Source organism: Carlito syrichta, unplaced genomic scaffold (assembly GCF_000164805.1).
Source record: "Carlito syrichta isolate Samal-C Ts95f unplaced genomic scaffold, Tarsius_syrichta-2.0.1 Scaffold143520, whole genome shotgun sequence".
NCBI classification, from domain to species: Eukaryota; Metazoa; Chordata; class Mammalia; order Primates; family Tarsiidae; genus Carlito; species Carlito syrichta.
In genome coordinates this window covers 47,836-60,881 of record NW_007087616.1, presented here as the reverse complement: position 1 = coordinate 60,881, position 13,046 = coordinate 47,836, and the positions used below count along the sequence as shown (strand labels likewise).

The 13,046-nt window shown below is 51.7% G+C and overlaps 1 protein-coding gene and 1 pseudogene across 2 annotated transcripts in view; one reads left to right on the top strand and one right to left on the bottom strand.

Annotated features, from left to right (window-relative positions):
• The window catches only part of FAM178B (family with sequence similarity 178 member B), a 102,290-nt gene that overhangs the window by 74,549 nt on the left and 14,695 nt on the right, over window positions 1-13,046 (top strand). Inside the window, exons 14-15 of the mRNA XM_021708692.1 lie at window positions 2,311-2,398; window positions 11,625-11,750. Of these exons, the coding sequence (XP_021564367.1) occupies window positions 2,311-2,398; window positions 11,625-11,750 (214 nt within the window). The remainder of the gene's footprint in view (window positions 1-2,310; window positions 2,399-11,624; window positions 11,751-13,046) is intronic.
• Window positions 4,880-5,557, bottom strand: LOC103251691 (annotated as a pseudogene). Its single transcript, XR_002481484.1, has one exon. The product of XR_002481484.1 is annotated as a ubiquitin-conjugating enzyme E2 L3 pseudogene (transcript).

The following is a 13,046-nucleotide window of genomic DNA, read 5'->3' as shown; positions in this document are numbered from 1 at the left end:
CTCCAGCCTGGGCGACAGAGTGAGACTCCAACTCAAAAAAAAAAAAAAAATCAATGTCGCCGGGCTCAGTGGCTCATCCTGTAATCCCAGCACTTTGGGAGGTCAAGGCGAGTGAATTGCCTGAGCCGGCGGGTTTGAGACCCACCCAGGCAACTTGATGAGACCTCATCTCTACAATAAATAAAAAATTAGCCGGGTGTGGTAGCGTGTGCCTATAGTTCCGGCTACTTGGAAGGCTGAGGCGGAAGGATCTCCGGGGCACCAGCAGGTTGAGGCTGCAGTGGCCAGGAGCGGCCACTGCACTCCAGTCTGGGCGACGGAGTGAGACTCCAACTCAAAAAAAAAAAGAAAAAAATCAATAGCTCATGCTCTGTTGATTCCTCTGACTTTCTTGACTAAGTTACCTAAGAAAATAAACAAATGCCCCCTGCCCTGGTTTTAGGCCCTATATTAGGCCTCTGATCCCAGCCTGTTTAGCTTTACAGATTTGAGGAGGCTGTTCCTCGTTCCTGCCTCAGTTCAAGGTCCGGGGGAGCCTCCTCAGCATGCTAGGCTGGGGCAGCAGCAGGCCCTGGTGGGGGTTGCTGGTGCCTTCAGCACCAGCCAGAGCGTAACCTTGCTCAGTTCTACCTTTTCTGTAGTCCTTCCTTAAGGAAGCATCATCTCCAAGTGCCTCCCACATCTTGCTGTTCCCGGTGTCTGGTCTGGGGATGTGGCTGAGGGCACCTGTGGGGTCCCTCCAGCAATGTTGTTACCTTTGGGCATTTTTCTTTTAAAAATCTGGTCCCAGTCCAAGCATTTTCCATCATGTTTCTTACATTTCCTCCAGTTTCCAGACCTGTCCTTTGCTTCCCCATTGGTGGCTTTCCTCAGGAATTAGGGGCTGTGGCCACATCAAAGACTATGCCAGGGCCTGATGGCTGCTGCCCATGGGAGGCAACAAGTATGTGGAGGTGCGTGAAAGATTGCAACCCTCATGATAGGGACTAACTGGCGGGGGAGTGCAGAGGAGCATGGCCTTGGGAGCCCAGGAGACAGAGGGTCTCATCCTGTCTCATGGAGCCCCACTCCAACTCCCTGCCACCCCCCGCCCCATTCTCTGGTCTCCACTTCCCTCCTTCCTTATTTTGCTCACCCTGGTGCTCAAGGACTCATGAAAATCAGAGGCCCAAACATTAGTGCCTGAAAACCCACTAGAGGTGTTCTTTCCTGAGAAGTAGTTATTAGCTGCCTCCTGAGTGAATCAGTTAAGCCCGCTTGGTGACTGGACTCCAAAGCCCAACCCAAAATGACTGAGGCAAAAGGGACTTTACTGACTCATGTCACCCAGTGACCAAGGTCCAGGGCAGGTGGCTTCAGGCACAGCTGGCTTTGGGCTTTCTCAGAACTCTGTCCATCCTCTCTCTTCTTGCCTCTGTGGCTTCCTCTTCCCGGCTCTCCCACCAGGAGGCAGGATGGCCATCAGCAGCCAGAGGATTACCTCCTGCCACATTGGTGACCCTGCTAGAAAGGCCTGCACTCTGCTGATAGTTCAGCCAAGCTCCTGAGGCTCAGTGGCTGGGTAACATGTTCACTCTGGAAGCAGGGCAGGGGAGGGGCTTTCCAAAGGAAAGTCTACTGGATGTTGGGTGCAAAAGAACAACAAAGTTTGGCCTCCCCAGGCCAGGTCACCCACCCTTCCCCAGCCTGCTGGGCAGGGCCTTAATGCTGACTGCAATGGTCTGCCAAAAGTGGGTCAACATTCCTATCTCTGCATATCCATAGATAAGATACACATAGATGGGGGGCATACGAAGAAGGAAAACACTGCTACTTTAGACTCTGAAACCAGTAACTTTAACTTTTTTCGTAGGCTTATGTTTTAGTTGTCTGATCATGGCCCACACCTCTAATCCCAGTACTTTGGGAGGCCAAGGTGAGGATTGCTAGAGTCCAGGAGTTCAAGACCAGCCTGGGCAACATAGCCAGATCTCATTTCTACAAAAAAAAAATCCCAAAATTAGCCAGGTATGTTAGCAGGCAACTATGGTCCCAGCTACTAGGGAGACTGAAGCAGAGAGATCGCCTGAATCAAGGAGATAGAGGCTGCAGTGAGCCATGATCGTGCCACTGCACTCCAGCCTGGGCAATACAGTGAGACCCCAACTCAATAATAATAATAATAATAATAATAATAATAATACTATAAACCAAAGAGAGACCCCTTTGCTGAGGTACACCAGTCGGAGGGTGACTTCCTTCTCCTGCCCCTGCCCAACTCCTCTCAGATGGTGACATCCCCTCAGGCTCTGTTGCTCCTTCTCCCCCCAGGCAGCTTCGAAGCCAGCTCAGCCTTGTGGTCATCGCCCGGATGCTAGGCCAGCAAGAGACGCTCTCTCTCTGGCAAGAAAAGTCCCAGGTGAGTCTTTGCCTAGGCTGGGACAGGAAGGCCATGGCCCCGCTTGTTCTGAGGCTTTTCCTGAAGGAAATGATGCTAGGAGCGTCAGGCTGGAGAGCTAAGCTGGGTTGGAATTTTCTACTCTTGTGCTTTCATTCAAGAATTACTATTTACACACCTATCACGTGCTAGGCACTGAGGATAGAGCAGTGGGCTGGAAACCTATATTACTTTTTTAAAAATTGTAAAATAGGCTGGGCGCTGTGGCTCAGCCTGTAATCCCAGCACTTTGGGAGGCTGAGGCAAGAGGATTGCCTGAGCTCAGAGGTTCTAGCCTGGGCAACTTGGTGAGACCTCATCTGTACAGTAAAACACAAAAACTAGCCAGGCATGGTGGCGTGCGTCTGTAGTTCCAGCTACTTGCAAGACTGAGGTGGGAAGATCACCTAAGCCCAGCAGGTAGAGGTTGTGGTGGCTGTGAGCATGAGTGTGCCACTGCACTCCAGCCTGAGCGACAAGAGTGTGACTCCAACTCAAAAAAAAAATTACAGGCTCGGTGGCTCAGCCTGTAATCCCGTGCTTTGGGAGGCTGAGGTGAGTGTATTGCCTGAGCCCGCAGGTTCAAGACCCGCCTGGGCAACTTGGCGAGACCTCATCTCTACAATAAATCAAAAACTCAGCTGGGCGTGGTAGCGCATGCCTGTAATTCCGGCTACTCGGAAAGCTGAGGTGGAAGGATCGCCGGAGCCCAGCGGGTGGAGACTGCAGGGGCCAGGAGTGGCCACTGCACTCCAGTCTGGGTGACAGAGTGAGACTCCAATTCAAAAAAAAAAAAATTGTAAAACATACATAACATAAAATCTACCATTTCAACATTTTTTGTTAACCATTTTTAACTGGAGAGTTTGGGCCATTTCTCAGTGTATAACTCAGGGGCCTGAAGCACATTCACATTGTTGTGCAACCATCATCATCATCTATCTCCAGAACTTTTTCAGACCTTCTTCCCAAAGTGAAATTCCATACCTTTGAGACACTAACCCCATACTCCCTCTCCCCCCCAGCAGCTGGTTATATGACTTTTTATAAGTGGAAAAAGCGATCAAGATGAAAACAAATATTAAGTTAAAACTACTCCCTCCGGCATCCCTGGTCCTAGGGCTGGGCTTTCTTGAGGCAGAAAGGGCGTTAGAGCTTGGTCTTCCTTTCTTCATTTCTCTCCTCTCTGAAAACCTCTGACTGCAGCCTCCTGGTAGCTCAGAGGACATCACTTCAGAAGGCTTAGGAGCAGCATGGGTCACTGCCAGCCTGTGGATACATGGCAGTGAGGTTGAGAGCATTCTCACCTCCCCAGGTACCTCCCTGGAATCCCAGCAGAGTTGTTGGGTGCGATTGAAACTTCCAGCCCAGCAAAACTAGAGGGACAAGGCTCTCCCAAAGGAAGGCTGTGCATCTCTAGTCCCTGAGCTTCCGTGACCCCTTCCCAGAATGCCAGGGGAATATTCCAGCACATTCCCCAGGCAAGGTGGACCAAATGCTGTGGTAGGGAGCTTAGAGAGGTAACCCATTGGGTTGGGTTATCAGGGTAGCCTTGGCCTGGCTTTTAACCCAGTTGCCCCCTTTGCCTTGACTGCCTCCCCCCCAGGACTTAGCATGGCTGGAGCTTCTTGTCATTCCAACTCCAGCTGAAATGTCACCTCCTCAAGGAGGCCTCCCTAACCAACCAACCCCAAAGTGCCCCAGCACTGTCTTCACCCTGTCTTAAATTACTCGTGGTAGTTACCTCCTGCTGTTTTCCTGCTTGTTCAGTGTCTGTGTTCTCCACCCTCCCCTCACCCTCAGGACATAAGCCCCTTGAGAACAGAGAACAAATGGTTTCTGCTCCCCACTGTCTTTGGCACCCAGCAGTGCCTGGCACACACCAGGAAGGCAGTGCATACTTGTGGAAGGAAGAGACACCAAGGCAGATTGTCAGGACCAAGATCTTGGGAGGGGTGGTGAGGAGGTGACCTGCATACAGGTCACTTCACAGATGGTCTCTAAGAAAGAGAGAGAACAGAGGGACCTAACGGTGTCATCAGGGACACCCAGTGGTTAAGGGCAGGGGCAGCAGAGATGCAGTGAGGGGGCACATGATACAGGGGCCACAGAGAGCTCTGGAAGACAGCCTATGGACAGGCACGATGCAGAGTGGAGGTAGGAGGGAGGATAAGGAAGCAGCACTGGCAATGACTGGAAAAAGAGAGGGTGGCTCCAGGACCAATTCAAGGCTCGAGGTTTTTCTTTGATTGATTGGTTTGTTTGTTTGGCCAGAACCTGTGCAGAGAGAGTGAGGGGAACATGTTAGGGCTACATTCCTGCGTTGTAGCCAAGGGGAAGCATCATGGAGGAAGAGCTGGGTTGTGTGGGCCTGGAGGGAGCTGAGGTGGGAGGATTGCTTCAGCCTGGGAGTTTGAGGCCAGCCTGAGCAACAAAACAGAAACCCCATCTCTTTTTTTTTAATCTTAAATTTTTAATTCTTTCTTTACAGTTTACCTAGACCACTTTTGATTAAGAAAACTGTAGAAAGTTAGTAACTGCCACAAGTGTACACCAGGCGGTGGCACGTGTCAATTTTCCACAGAGTCCTGCTTTGTGGGATGTCTGAATGCACTGCTTGGGGTCTCTGCTCATACTTGCTGGAATCAATCGCAGCAGATTTTAGTCCACAGATCGCTTTTCCCCATATTTCTTTGTAAACTCTTCAGCGTTCTTACAGAATTCTTTACGGTCCTTAGAGTATTCTTCAGCTAGGTCAGCCCGAAGAGGGTGCTCGGGCTGGGGGTCGTTCACCAGTGCTATGAGGGACTGGATTTCTTGGTCGATTTTGGTTGCTGGCTTCCAGTTTTCAGCACTAATTACTGGCAGACAGACCTGCCCCTTTTCATCAATGTTTGGGTGATAGATCTTTGTTTTAAATGTGATCTTCAGTGGTTTGAATGGGTACTCTGCTGGAAAGTTGATTTCCATTCTGAAGTCTCCCTTATCATATGGAGGGTTGTCAGGAACAATAAGCCCTTGCCAGGTCAATAAATTAGCTTCATCAACCTGGATGTTATGGAAGTTTTTCATTCCACATTTGCGGACTTCTTCGAGCTCCTTCATCAGCCTCCTGCTGGCCGCCCTCTTGAATCTCCCCATCTCTTTACAAAAAAAAGTAGGGGCGCATTGGGTGGCACTGCCTCCCCTTCAGCCATCCTGGCCCAAGAGGCTCCCAAGGGGCTGGGATCTCGAAGCCTGTCAGGGCCGAGCCAGGTCCAGCCTGGCCTTTGTGGTTCCTAGCCTCAGGGCAGTTCTACCACACCCTTTGTACCATCTGCTGTGCACCCACCTTGCACCCCTATTTTCATTAGAAGCTACCCGAGCAGCTTGCATGCAAGGCTGTGCACCGGGCGCCGACAGGACCCAGACGACCTCAAAAGAGAGGTGAGCAAGCCGGCTGTGTCCACAGTGACTAACTCTGCCTAAGGACAGTGAGTCGCTTCTAGAGAAGATGCCCCGAGCCAGGTCTTGGAGGACGAGTCAATGCTTGTACTGCAAAAAGGGAGCGAGAGATTGGGAAGATTCGCGGTGGCTGGAGGGGTAGGAAGGGCCAGTAGGGGCCTGCCCACAGCCTTTCTGGTGTGCTTCCCCATCTACCCTACAAGCCCGGGTCTGCTCCACGGCCTCCTCCCAGGTCTCTGGGCTGTCAAGCACTCCCCTTCCTGGTCAGGCCTGTCAGGCAGATTTTCCTGAAACACGCCTTCAAAGGGCCACCTCGTCCCCACAGCCGCCCACACCAGCCTGTATGCCCTCCCTCCCAACATCTCCTCCACATGACCTGCCGGTGCTGCCTGTTCTCCTTGGCCCCCTTGCAGGCCAACCCAGCCCACCCTCTGCACACAGCTCTGGCTGTGCACTGGTGCATTCTTCCTTTCCACCTGCCACACCTCACCCACAATAGCGGCAGCTACCACATGTGCAGCACTTGGCTATAAGGACTGTTACCATCATCTGTATTTTATAGATGGGGAAATTGAGGCAGGGAAACATCTCAGGGGTCACCCAACAGGGAAGCAGTGGAGCTGGGATTGATGTCCTGCCCTGGACCACCACAGCCTGCCACCTCAGCCTCTCCATCCCCTTCCTTGGCCCTTGGCAGCCTGGACCACATCTGCCACTTCACGCTGAAGGTGCCCTGCTGGCCTCTTGAGCTTTGGTCCTAGATCACAGACAGGAGGACAAGGACTATCCCTTCCTCTCCCTCATCAATGCACAAGTGCTTAGTAAATCTTATCAGCTGAGAATTGACTGGTGTAGGAGATCCAACAATTAAGTTCATGAACTCATCCTAGAAAAAGTGTTACATACCTCATTGCTGAATATCACTAAGTCACCTTTGAAGTACTCCCGTACTCTCCCCGGGAAGCTATGCACCAACACGAGCACCTAGTCCACCCATCAAAGCAATTTGGGAACTCTTTTTCTGGAATGGCCATCAGAGCTGTCATCATATTACCCTTGATGTCCTGAATGTCATCATAATGTCTTCCTTTCAATATTTCCTTCATCTTCAGGTAAAGAAAAAAGTCATCGGGGCCAGGTCAGGTGAATAGGGAGGGTATTCCACCAATACAGTTATTTGTTAATTGGCTAAAAACTCCCTCACAGACAGCGTTGTGTGAGCTGTTACATTGTCATGATGCAAGAGCTCCTTTGGGATCATTTTTGCACACACCTTTCTCATGCCAAAATTTTCAGTTAAGATTTTCCTAACTGTTTCTCTGTCGATGTTTATTTGGTCTGCTTTGCTTCTTACAGTCAGTCAATGATTTTGACGACAGGTTGCCACATTTTTGCTATGTTTTTATCAGTTCTGCTTGTTACTGGCCATCCTGACTTCTCTTCATCAGTGATGCTTTCTCTCCTCTCAGAAAAACATTTAATCCATTTGTATGCTGCCGTTTTCTTCATGGCATTACCTGCATAAACTTGGACTAACATGTCCCTGATTTCACTTCCAGTCTTACCAAGTTTAACAAGAAATTTAATGTTTGTTTGTTGTTCTAATTCATACTCCAGCATTCTCACAATGACAGCTCTGATGGCCATTCCAGAAAAAGAGTTCCAAAATTGCTTTGATGGGTGGATTAGGTACTGGTGTTGGTATATAGCTTCTCTGGGGGAGTACTAATATGGTGACCATAGTGATCTTTAGCAATAAGGTATATAACACTTTTTTTTTTCTTTTTGAGTTGGCATCTCACTCTGTCATCCAGGCTAGAGTGCAGTAGCATGCTCACGGCCATCCCAGCATTGACCTGCTAGGCTCTAGTAATCCTTCCACCTCAGCCTTCCAAGTAGCCGGAACTACAGGCGCACGCTACCATGCCCAGCTAATTTTTTATCTATTGTAGAGACGAAGTCTCGCCAAGCTGCCCGGGCTGGTCTCGAACCCACGGACTCAGGCAATCCACTCACCTCGGCCTCCCAAAGTGATATAGCACTTTTTCTGGGATGTGTTCAGGAGCTACATTGCCAGACCTTGTAGGAGCAGAGGACCTGGGCTTGGATCTGGACAGAGGAATCTGCAGGGCACCTCTGATCAGGAGGAGTCAAATTGCTTGGCTTTGCATCTCCTGCAAGCTGCAATCTGAGGCCTCAGGAGCAGACGCTGGAGAGCTGAACTTGAGGGACAGGACTTCTATAGGTGGTCAGGAAGCAACAGTGCCCAGGTTTCCGTTTTCCAGAGAGCCTCAGGGTCAGACTGTGCTTCCTGTTGCTGCTGGGACATGGGAGTGTCCCAGAGACAGCAGTGTGTCAGCTTCAGGCTCCAGTGTACTCCAGGCACTGTTCTGGTCCCTGAAGACACAGCAGAACAGAACTTAGTCCCTCCCTCAGGAAACTCACAGTCCCAGGGGAGGCAGACAGGGACACCAAGAAAGAAGGAAATATTTGGAATATCAGATGGTGATAAGTGCTGTGGAGAAAATTAAAGCCAATAAAGGGGAAAAGGAGTATTGGGAGGATGACATTTTATAAGGGTGAACAAAGAAAGGGACATTGGAGCACAGACCTGAAGGAGTCAGGTAAGTTTCTTGGTAAATAACATTCCAGGAGAAGGTATAGCAAATGCAAAGGTCCTGGGGCAGGCAAAAGTCTCTTCGGCTGGAGGAAAAACAGAGAGGCTAATGTGGCTGGAACAGAGGGCTGAAAGTGGAATAGTAGGAGTGGTCACACAGGTAACTGGAGGCACAGTCGACCAGAGCCTCGAGGCCACAGTAAGGGTTTTGACTTCCGTGGGGAAGAGGAGAACCCCTGGGAGATTTTCAGCAGGGGAGAAACAAAATCTGATATGTAAAATCTTTAAAAATTACTGTGGCTGCTTTGTTGAGAATAGACTATTGGAAGTGGAGAGGAAAGAGGTGATGGCAGCAATCCTGGTGAGAGCTGATGGCGGTTTGGCCCAGGGAGATAGATAGCAGCGCAGGTGGTGAGAAGTGGTCAGATGGTGGGTGCATTTCCCAAGTACAGCCCGCGGGATGGCGACATGAGAGAAGGGAGGTGAGGACTCCTAGGCCTGCAGCTGGCATCACGGAGACGCCCTTAACTTAAGACACAGGCAGAGCAGGTTTGGGGAGAAAATCGGGAGTTTGTTTCTTATCACAGGCTGCCTCTTGCAACACTGCAAACCTCTATTGTCAAACCATGTCTTCCAGTTTGGGGCTTGGAAAACATGGGCTTCAAGTGGCCGAAATCAAGGTGGGTGAAGTTTGCATCTACCAAGGAAAGGTTAGCTGCGGTGCTGACCATATCCATTCATTCATTTCATCATGACTGTATTCATTCATTCATTCATGACCGTATTCATTCATTTACTTAACAAATGCTTCTGACACGTAACGCCACATGCTAACTTCTGGGAACATTGCCATGAACAAAACTGCCCTCAGAGAGCTTAGACTCCAGTGAGGAAGGGAAACAGGTAATAAATAAGCAGGTGAATTGAAAGACTGTCAGAAGGTGGTGACTACTGTGGACAGAAGGGCAGGGTAAGGGGGTGGATAGGTGCGGGGTGGTGTGGGCTGCGGGGGGAGGTGGGGAGATGGGGAGCTTGGGCTGGGAGCTCACTGATAAGGTGGGCATGGTGCACAGGCTGGAAGGAGGAGGGGGCAGACTTGCAGTGTCTGGTCAGAAGGCCAAGTCGGGGGCACCAGCTCCAGGAAGCAATAGAAAGGTCCTTGGGACCACCTGGGGCCTTGCAGACACTTGAGATCTTGACTTCCTCCTCTGGGTGAATAGGAGCCACTGCCAGGATTTGAGCACAGGAGTGATATGCTGTGTGGACAGTTGCTTCTCTAGAAGTCAGCTTGCCACCTCTTGCTAGCCTCTAACCTCTGGCAAGGCCAGTGGAGGCCTGTCTTCCTGAGTGATCATTTGATCATACCTTAGGTGCCTGCCTTCATGGACAGTGAGGTGGGGTGAGGGTGGGAAGGATACTGGATCCCCCCTGAGGCCCAAACAAGACCTTATCTTGTTTGAGGAGAGGCTGGCTGGAGCATCCCGAGCTGGAAACAAAAGAGAATAAGCAATCAGAAGGCACCATGGCAGAGGCAGATGACTTGCTGCGCTGAGCACAGCAAAACTGTTTTCATGGAGCCAGAGGAAAGACACAGGAGCAGGCGAGCAGCAAGCGGTTGTCTTGTGCTGCTGGCCCTCTGCAGGCCCACTCGGGCCTCCCGGAGCAGGGAAGGTCCGAGCTGGGCGAGGCCTGACCGAGGGCCACTCTGGGGGTGTGGGCTGCAGAGCCTGGCCCCTGGGCTTGCACAACTGTGAGCCCTGAGCGGGCAGGGCTGTTTTGGAAACTATCCCGACTTGCGAAGCCTAAGCAAGGCAGCATAGCCGTGGCTTTGGTGAAACCCCAGATGGTGCCTGTCTTTGACCAGAGCCTTCCCCTCTTTCCCCTGGCCTTCTCTTTTCCCCTGCCTCCTCTTTCCTTCTAAAGGGATCAGATACTAGGCCAAGAAGCTCTGGCCTCCTTCCAGAAGCCGAGGCTCTGGGCCTGACTCCTAGCCCCAGCCCAGCTGCTCTTGTGGGTTGTCTAAGCCTGTGGCTGACTGGGGTGCTGAGCAGCAGGTGTTGGCGGGTGAGTCACCGGAGGAAGCCAGGTGTGCCAACCTGATTGGGCTCAAGCAGGGAGCTGGGCTGAGGGGCTCAGGCACCTGTGTGATCTGAAGAACTGGTGCCTCTGTTAACTGCCTTGGCTTTCTGCTCCTGCAACCTCCCCCACCCCCAAGGTTACACATGGCCTTCAAGGGGCCAGGGGCCCTGAGCCTGCCTGCCTCTGCCTTAGCCTTGAGTTAGCTCCAGGGCAGCAGGGCAGTCCTAGCTGGAGCTCAGCCGAGCTGCCCGAATCGGATGCATGGGCTGGGCCCGAAAGAGTGCTAGCAGTAGACACCTGGATTTATGCAGGACATGTTCCCTCCTGAGGGGCTCAGGGGTAGAGTAGTTTCTTCAAAAACTAAATAGGGGGTGGGTAGCTAGTAGATTAAGTGACATGTCACTCAAATGCCGTGTGTGGACCTTGTGAGAAACCTCCATTCAAGCAGACCAACTGTAAGAGGACATTTATGAGGTAGAGAAGACTGACCACAGGTATTGGATGATTATAAGGAATTCTTCATAATTTTGTTGGGAAAGAAATGGTATTGTGATTATATTGAGGGAAAAATCCTTATCCTTTGCTGTTAGAGGCTCTTTATGGGTAAAACAATACAATGTTTATGTTTGCTTTAAAATTCTCTGGAAGGAAAAGGGCAGAGAGGCGTGGAAGGGAGGTGGGTGATGAAACAGGCAGGACAGAATGACAGGTGGAGACAGTACACAGTCTCTCCTCTTCATATATATTGAGAATCTCCACAGCGAAGAGTTAAAAGAGGGTGCAGAGATGAGTGGGCTGTGGAACGGTGGCTCAGGGTGGGCAGAGTCCTCTGTGTGCGTGTATGAACCTCCTCTCCTGGAAAGAAGGTAGTGGCCCATTTTACAGATGAGAACACTTACGCTCCAAGAAGCCACACAGCTCATAAGTGAGAGGTGGATCCGGGTTCTGGAAACTGGCACTCTGGCCCACGGCTACCAGCCGAGGTATCCAGCCCAAGAGCCCCCGGAGCAAACTGAGCTCTTGGCCACCCTGCCCTCTGTGAGTGACAACCTTCTTTCTCCTCGCCAGCTGTCCTCACTCAGCCGGTTCCTAAGCCTCATGAGGCCGTCATCCCTGGGGCAGTACCTGGGCTCTGTGCCCTTGTCACCCAGCCAGGATCAACAGCCAAAGGCCAGAGTCGAGCTAGACCACAAGGTAAGCACCTAGCACCTGCCCACATCTGCTGGGGCTCTGCCACTATAGGTAGCGGGGGAAGGCAGGACTGTCCGCATTGCACAGCCAGCGGGTCCTCTCGGACCAGGACAGGGCCGTGCCAGGACAAACACCAACAGTCTGCCTCCCCGTGTTGAGAGGAGGTGCTTATCATCTCTCCATAGCCTGTAATTAGTGTCCTTGCCCACACTGCTTGCACCAGCGCAGGGGATGTCGCGTGCTCAGGCATGCAGGCTCAGCATCTGCCTGGCCCTGCTCGTGTGCTCACTGCATCCTCCATGGCCTGGCATGGCTTCTCTTGGTTAGTCTCCCAGCACAGTTTAGGGATGTACAGTGCTGGTGTAGGGCATGGGGGGATGGGAGCACATCAGAGGGGAGTGCAGGAGTGTCAAGATGTGAGGGGTGAACCTCCTCCCACAGGCAGAGCTGGGCCAAGCCTCCCTGTTCTTTTTCACTACTTTTTCACTGAGGCTGAGTCCTTGGCCTGCCCCCAGTCCTTCCTAATTGACTTTCCAGACATTGCCTGGCTCTCCTAAAAGCCAAGCTTTGGCGAGAGTCAGGGGCAACAGAGTGCTCCTGAGCCTGGAGGTTGTGGGGTTTGGAGCAGTGAAGGCTGTGGGTCCCTGGGGTGAATGTCAGAGCAGGGATGGGGGTGAGTGTGGGGGCTTCGGAGTGGGAGTCCCAGGCCCAGCTCCTTGGGGAACAGGGTGAATCTCGGAGTGCTCCCCTATCCCTGGGGTCTCAGGGATGAAGAAGGGAGATAGGGATCATCCTAATTTAGAAAGGTGGTAATTCCAAAACTCACTCAGAGGCTGGATGTTGACACTCCAGAAGTCCAACCTTTGGGCATCACTCTACAAATCAGATAAATGAATTAATTACTTAATGAACACAAATGAACCATTAAGGAGATAGGCTAATCCCCAGGTGCATGCTCCTCTTCTGGAACGGGTAGGGAAGGTTATCTTTCAGTTGTGCCTAATGTTAGTGCATTTATGAGGCTGCTGCCTCCCAGGAGAGTGTGAGCTGTCTGCGTGTCCCTTCTCCTTTGCCAAGTATTTCCCTGGAAACTGCAGCTGGTTATGGAGGCTGGCTATGGGGCCTCTGGAGAGGAAGGAGATCGGCCCCAGGGGGTGGTCTGTCTGAGCAGGACTCAAGGAGTGGGGAGAGGGGAGCAAAAAGAAGGGGAGCGGTGAGAGGGGAAAGCAGAGGCTTGTGTTTGGTCTGTCCCAGTGAAGAGCCTGGCCTCCAGGTGCCTTGGGGCCAGTCCCGGTGTGG